A 7,529-nucleotide genomic window follows, 5' to 3' on the forward strand; every position below is an offset into this window, starting at 1 on the left:
CATTAGGTTAAGAAGTATCTCATCGATGGGGCAGTATCCTGACAGCTCTCAGCGATACCATGCTGGTACGAAATGCCGTGTCAGCTCTGCTGGCAGAATTCATTTGCCTTTACCTTTGGGCTCCAGTCCGTTCGAGTTGAAATGCATCCGCTTCTGGCACTCGGTGCAGCTCATCAGGAACCTGGTCACAGCTTCTCTCGGGAGAAAAGCATAGGTCTCTGCAATCTGGGAAAACAACGAGACGGCTGTATGTCCTGGGCGAGGGAGAATGCCTAACGGAGAGCCGGGCGGAGGGCGTGGGAGACCACGGGCACCCTCCCATCTCGCCTGCTCCGCCGATCCAAGAACATCAACAACTCGCAGCAACACACCGTGCCCTTCAGCCCGGTCCTGGGAGCCCTGTATCCCTCCCTCCGGAGGAGCTGTTGATGGAGGAACATTTTGGGAGGGTAACTGGTGTGTCAGAGAGGCACCGAGACGCAAACAAACAGACCTTTGGACTCCCTGCGTAGCCATACCTTCCCAGAAACTCCTCTCCATTCCTCCTCGGAGTCTGGGAAGAGCGAAGCCACGAACGTGTAAGAATCAAATGAGAAAGTAAGGTCTCGTCGGCTCTGTTTGCATTGTTAATTACCATCACACCAGTAACCTGAAGAATCCATTAATCTTTTGTAAGGGCAGGTCACTTTTTCCCACAATGACAATCAATTACTGTTAATCATACTTTGCACTTCTGTGACATATTTTATCTAGGGAATTGAAAACATTTTTACAAACAGTAATGAATTGTCTCCTGAACCTTTGTGGGATATTTGTGTTTTACAGATGAGGAAAAGCTAAGGATAAATATTTAAAACTTGGATGCTTGAAGTTAAACACTATATCCAGACCTAAGCACCCACAGAAGGTGCCTGGCTATCAGAGAGTCCTATTATTCCAATTAATCCCTGCCAGCAGCAATTTTACAGTATTTCTAAAGATCAAGACTAGGTTATTTGGAGAGCGAATGAGGCAATTTTAATGTAGATTTCTTTAAGGCCGTAAGAGACCATCAAATCATGGCGTCTGACCTTCTGTGTAGCACAAGTCAGGGAACTTCACCCAGGTCCTCCTGCAGCCCAGCAGCCTGTGGTTTGCCTAAAACATCTTCCAGGAAGACATCTGGTCTTAATTGGAAGGCATTAAGAGGTGGAGAGCCCACCTCTTACTTTGGGGTTGGTTCCTACGGTTAATCACCCATCCTGTTTGGTCTAAGTGACTTGTCCTAGCACGGCGGTTCCCAAACCAGGGGCCGTGACCCCAGCAGGGGTCACAGCACTTACAAGTGGGGTCATAAAGCAGACAGAAATTCAATTGTTTGTGCCAGTCCTCAGGGCTGCGAGCCCGGCAGAAGTGGGGCTCAGAACGGGAAGCAGGGCTGCAACCAGACACCTCGGGAGGGACGGCTGGTGACGGGGGCCGAGCCAGGAGGGCAGCCCAGGACGCCCTGATCCCCCTCCTCTGGCCAGTGGGCACCATCCTCCCGCCTGATTTTGTTAACAGAAATTAAAAATACCTGAATTCCAAGCATTTTTCTACCCTACAGGAAAGGGTGATGCTTCAGCCTGGAATAAAATAACGTTACGGAGGCAGCGCAATGGGGCAGAGGGCAGAAGGTTTGCTCGACCCTGGCTAAAGCGGCGCGGTGACCCGGCGCGGCGGTGGGAGGGAGAGGCGGTTATCTCCACTGAGCGGCAGCAGAGCCCGAGGTTTTACATACAGGCTAATGCCAGCCGGGTGGAAAGTTCAGGCAGGGACCTTGTCCCAGCCCTTCAAATGGAGGATGCGGCGCCTGGTCCTCATGGGACTCTCCTCCTACCTACCTACAGCCCCACCGAGCTCCGCTGTCACCCAGCGGCTGCCCGGCTCAGCCTTTGCCTCTGTTTGCGCCACTGATCAATGCACAAGCACTGTGGGGACTCCCGGAGAAACACTGAAATTAGGGGCCTGAAAATTGCTGGCGGCAAACGTGGGATTGTGGTGCAGGCAGGGAACTGCCCCTTCGCATTGCCCGCGGGGCTGAGCCCGGTTTCCCTGCCTCTTTGGCTCCAGCAAGCCCATAGTCTCTGCTGCAAATGTTCAGCTAATTTTAGTGATACAGTTGTTATTTCTCAGCTGATTTGATGCTCTGCAGAGCAGACAGCTTCCTTGATGAGTTATCTCCCATCCCAACTCCCTTTCTGATTGCCTCCCTCCGGAGGTCACGGACAAGGGCAAACTCTCCAGTGCCTCTAATCAGAAACGGTGGGGAAAGGGAGAGGGAGAGAAACGGCTGGGGGCACTGAACCCTCCCGAGCTGACCGCCCAGCAGCGTCCCTTTGTGCACCCGAGCCACGGCGCGGGGTGCGCTATGCAGCATTTCACCTTCCAGACCCAGCTGCAAAGGCGCTCCAGGGAGACAGGGCATGAGCGAGGCCAGCCAGCCCAGCCAGCAGCGTCCTGCCAGGTCAGGAGGGGATACACGCTGCTAATGTGATGATCTCAGCTCAAGAGGGAGACGGAGGGGTGGAGCGTGAAGCTCTCTGACTGCTGCGAGCAGGCCTGGGAAAACAGACGGATCCAGCCTGCTCCCCCGAGGCTGTGCAGGGCACAGATCAGTCCTCCAGAGAGCTGAATTGAAGGAATTAGGGGAGGGTCGGAGTGGTCTGCTGGGGAAATGGGCAGAAAGTTTTTGAATTGTGGTCGTGCTGGTGGGGCTGCCCACCCCGGACTATAAAGAGGTCACCTGCCCCCGGCCGGGGAGGGTCAGCGGGTGCCCCGGCCCCCGGCCCCGCGCTCTGCCGCAGGGGCAGCAGTTGAGCGTGCAGGGTGCTGAGCGGTGCCACGAGCTGTGAGCACAGAGCCCAGCTCCCCGGGGGGTCCTGTCGCGCACGGGGAGGGGGCTGCAGGGCACTGGGCTGCCCCTCCGGCACTGCCAGCACGAACAGCCGCAGATGGACCCAGGGACATCTGCAGGCAGGACAGGCAGGACAGACTCCACCCCTGAGCCAGCTCTGGCAGCAGACTGAGCCCTGCATAATCTCAGGCATCATCGCGGAGACCAGGGCGGCCCGCACAGACCTCTCCAAGATGATGTATACACCAGAGACACGAGCTGCCAGCCAGCCACTTCTGTCTCTAAGCGACCTGGTCCTTAGGGCTGTGGGATTCAAGGGAGTAGCTTGGTTTTGGACAGTAAATTCAACTCTTCTTGTAAAAGGAGAGCCCAAATGTTTGCGTGGAAGGGCTGTGCAGAGTCAGGAGAAACAGCAAGCTCCCTGGAGAAGCACATTTCAAGCTAAATTATTCCTGACCTAACTAGAGTGGTTTCAGGATGGGTAGAGCTGGTTCTCAGCATCCATGGAGCACCTGACGAGACTTAGCTCGGTGCCTGCCTCCATTTTGTAACGGAGGAAGCCCAGCCATGGGCTGGTGAGAGCATCCACCCGGCTGGGGAAGCGGGGCGGGCTCCAGCCGTGCCCCAGTCCCCCCTTTCTGGCTGCTCCTGCCCTTCAAGGCCCACGTGAGACATTTCCCTCTGGCCAGAGACTGGGAGGCAGATGGCACGGAGCAGAGTGTGCAGGACACTGGGCAAACATCCCCTTGCCCATCAGTAATACCGAGCATTTCTCTTTTCCTTTTTTTTTCCCCCCAGACATGTACAGTTGTCTTTGTATGATTCACTTGGTCTTTCCTCTCCAGGCAGCCGTACCGTTGTGCTGCCGCTGCAGCCCCGTTTCCCGTCTCCCGAGCACAGCTGCTCTGCCTTTAAACGGCTCCTTTCTCACGCCTCCCCGCACAGGCAAACAGGACTCTCCTTCGCCTCTGCCTCCCGCCAGCGACTCCACTTCTACCTGCCCTCCCACCCCTCTCCCCATCCCCGTGGGATGCACGCTCCCACGGCCCCTCTGCCCCTTCGCTCCTGTCCCCTCGCTGCCCGGGGCACACGAAGGGGGAGTCTCACCGCTCGGTAGGTTTTCTTCTGCCCGGCATGTTTGGGTGCTTTGCCCGGCTCCGACGAGCTCTCCACATGCATCGAGTATATGATGTCAAAGAAATCTTCCACCACAGCCACGCGTTTCAGAGAGATGCCCTCGGGCTCCGACAGTCCATCTGCCCCCTACAACAGTGCAGGCAAGTTGAGTTAGTGTCAGCGATGGGTGACAGGGGTGACGAGATCGGCCCGGGGCTAATGCGGTTGGAGGGGGCAGAGTCGCGGTGCTCCAGCCCCGGGCTGCCTTGGGCATGGGGGATGCGGGGGATAAATTAAACAGTGCTCCAGGGAGGATCCTGCTGTAGCCAGGGCAGTGGCGGCTGCTGCTGTTGTGCTGCTAAAGCTGCCAGTGAAATTGGGCCAGGAAAAAAACAAGGGAAGAGTCCAGAGTGGAGTCACAACCAATCAAGAAATTCAATTTTCATAATTTGGGATGATTTTGCTAGGCAGGGAACAGGCAGGGGAAGCTCTTTGGACCTGCACATGGTACTAAACCATCCTGGGAAGCCCTACGATGTGGGACACCCTCGCTGGCTGCAGTCCCCGCGGATATGGATCAGCCGGCAGGACAAGGTTTCACTGTGATGCCAGGATACAGCCCCTAAAGGAAGGAGACAGAATCGCCCTGCTTCCCCGCACTGACCTTTCCAAGGCACCCTCCCTCTCTCGCATACGCAGAGCAGCTGAGCGCTGGCAGCAGCAGCACAGCTCTTTGTGTGTTAGGATGTGCTGGAGAGCAGGAGGCAGTAATTCTGCCACACGGCAGTGGTGACAGACTGGTGGGAGTGGGAAGTGTGGGGAGCAGTGCTCCTCCGAGCTGACTGGCACCAACAGTGTCAGCTCACACTGGCAGGGTGTGCCGCGGGAAGGGGAGGCAGCCTTTGGTACCCGGCAGCTGCTAACGGCGCGCCGGCACAAAGCACCGGAGCGGGGAGTGCTAATGGGAGGTAGTCGGTGGCTACTGCAATGGCAGGGAGTACCGAAAAAGGGCCAGGCTTCAGGAGGTCGCTTAGCTTGCTCCTTGAAAAAATGCCATTGTTGCATAGACAGCTGTATGTATGCAAAAATATATATATTATATATGCATATACGCACATATATATACACACACTATGTCCCTTTCTGCTGCTTTCCAAAAGGTATGCATGGATGCCATCCAGCTGGTACACACCAGGCTGGTGAGCGGCAACCTGCACATCTAAATGACCTGCAAACTATCTTTTTCACGTGCATTCATGCATCTGTGAGCGCAGGCAGAGGCTGGCAGAGGTCTGCATGCAAAGGGAACACCCAATCTCCTAACCTTTATTTTTTGCTGTTATTGGTGGTTGGGCTCTGCGTATCTTAGATGGTCTATAGATTGAATAAATGCTGTTCTTAAGCCACCAGTCAAGGGACTCTCAAAAATCAATCATTTAGAGGACTGCCTTCTGCTAAAGACTACCCAACATCTTGGGGAAGCAGTCTTTTAATGTAAAGTGCTGCCTATTAAAGTTGGCTCCTCATCCCAATTTCGGAACAGAGACTGCCTGTACTGGGCACAGACTGCAGTGGGACGGGTCGGTGTGCTCACCCGGGACACGGGCACGAGGATTTTCCAACACAAACCACCTCTGCCTTCCCCGGGGAGCCCTGAGCCGCACATAAAGGTGGCTGTAACAAAGAGAATATTGAGAACGAACACAAGGGGCAGGGTGGCAGCGCTGCCGTGGTGGGGGTCGGGAAACTTCGCCCGAGGGAGTGTCTTTGAGGAATATAGATCTAATTTCTTCTGTCACCGTTCGGGGAGTTTCACTTTAATCGAGGGCATGGGTATTCCCCTGCCAAGGAGGAGCGGGCATTAGGAGGCTTCCTACTGACCAATAATCCTCAGAGCAGGGTTGAAATGAGGATAATTACAGAAACAGGACAAAGGAAAATGCATCAGGAGAAAAGCACAGTCAGATGCAACAAGCAGAGCCCTCAAAATTAAGGTTCTAACCAACCCCGTACGCAAATCGCTATTTCCAGGGCCGTCCTAACCAACTAATACCCTCCTCCCTGCACGGTCAGCGGTTCCCTGTTTCCTCCTTGGTTTCAGAATGAATGCAGTTAAGGTAACCTCAGGGTCTGGGCATCGCTACAGCCTCTCTGCTCACCCAGCGCTGCCTTCCTCTCCACCCCGGCTGGATGCCGGATGCCGGAGCCGCCTCCTTGACACCCCATTCCCTGCAGTGACCCTCCCCTGACTCCTCGCCTCTCTCCATCCCCTCGTCAGCCTTGTGACTTCTCTCCCCGTGACGATTATTTAGCTCTGGGAAGCAGGTGAGATGCAAGCAGTATCAAAGCCACTGGATATAAGACGCTGTATCAAGTCAGTGCTTCTAGGATTAGAGAGGTTTATATCTGGCAATATAACCAAACATTGACCTAGGATTTAAGAGGACACACACGCTATAGACTACCTCTCAGAGGGCCCACGCCCCTCTGGTTCCTCCTTCCACACCCAGTATTGCTCACGAGTATTCAAGGCATGAGTCAGAGCCCATAATATCTCAGAACAGCTTAAAAACCCTTAGGTTTAAAAAGCAATAAAAATTCCATTGGGAAGAAGGATGGGAATAAGGGATGCTTTACCCCCCTCCCAGTGTTGGGGCTTTCTTGGAAGTCACCTGCCCCCAAAATGAGTAAAAGATTTCAGGAGCAAAGCTCAGCCTTGGCATAAGCGCTGGGAACCAGGCGGCATTTCAGGTGCTGAGGAGAGGAAGTCCCTTTGCCACCTTACAGGCATCCTCCTTTTCCCTACATTTGCCCAGCATTAGTTTGTCTCTCCCCCTTCCTGGTCTCTCCTCCTTTTCCACCCCTACGTACCCTGTCCCGCAGGTCTCGACCCCCTTTCTCCCACCTCCTCAGCCATCACTAACGCTCCCTCCCCTCTCCCCTCCTCTCCTCCAGGTCTCCCATCACATCTCTTTCCTCCCCAGCGCCCTTTGTTTTCCCCATCTCCTCCAGTCCCACATTTCTCCGCTTGCCTCCTCCTCACGAGCCCCTGTAGCCCCACGTCCCCCTGCCCTCTGCGCCAGCCCCCTCCAGCCACCCCCTCCAGCCTCCTGCATGGCCCCAGTGCCTCGGTCCCTCCCGCACCTCCTCTGCCCTCCGTCTCCCCCTGCTCCATCTCGCCGACCCCCGCCACCCCCCAGCGCCCTCGGCTCCCCCGGCTCCCCCACCTCCCGCTCTCCTGCGCCGCCGCCCCGCTGCGCATCGCAACCACCTCCTGCTTTCGGGCAACCGGGCTCTATTTATAGCCCGGAGCAGTGCCGGGAGGTGGCTGTTTCGGGCCGGGGTCGCCTCACCGCCCCGTGCCCGGGGAGCAGTGGCCATCGTCACCGTGAAGAGCAACGGGAGGCCAGAGCCGTTTCAGGCAGAGAAGATGCCCTGGGGTGAGGCAGGAGGATGGGCAGCGCTACCGCATGCGTGGGACCGGCCATGGCGCTGGCAGCGCCCGCCCGCCGAGCCCCTGCCCGGCATCTTTGTTCTC

General features: G+C 56.0%; 1 protein-coding gene across 1 annotated transcript in view; it reads right to left on the minus strand.

Moving 5' to 3' along the window:
* Nucleotides 1–7,479, minus strand: part of NOL4L (nucleolar protein 4 like) — a 47,737-nt gene extending 40,258 nt beyond the window's left edge. Inside the window, exons 1-3 of the mRNA XM_050907617.1 lie at nucleotides 7,459–7,479; nucleotides 3,983–4,138; nucleotides 114–225 (exon numbers count right to left, since the gene is read on the minus strand). Coding sequence (XP_050763574.1) covers nucleotides 114–225; nucleotides 3,983–4,138; nucleotides 7,459–7,479 — 289 coding nt within the window. The remainder of the gene's footprint in view (nucleotides 1–113; nucleotides 226–3,982; nucleotides 4,139–7,458) is intronic.
* Nucleotides 7,480–7,529: the final 50 nt, after the last annotated feature.

Source organism: Gymnogyps californianus, chromosome 17, assembly GCF_018139145.2.
Source record: "Gymnogyps californianus isolate 813 chromosome 17, ASM1813914v2, whole genome shotgun sequence".
NCBI classification, from domain to species: domain Eukaryota; kingdom Metazoa; phylum Chordata; class Aves; order Accipitriformes; family Cathartidae; genus Gymnogyps; species Gymnogyps californianus.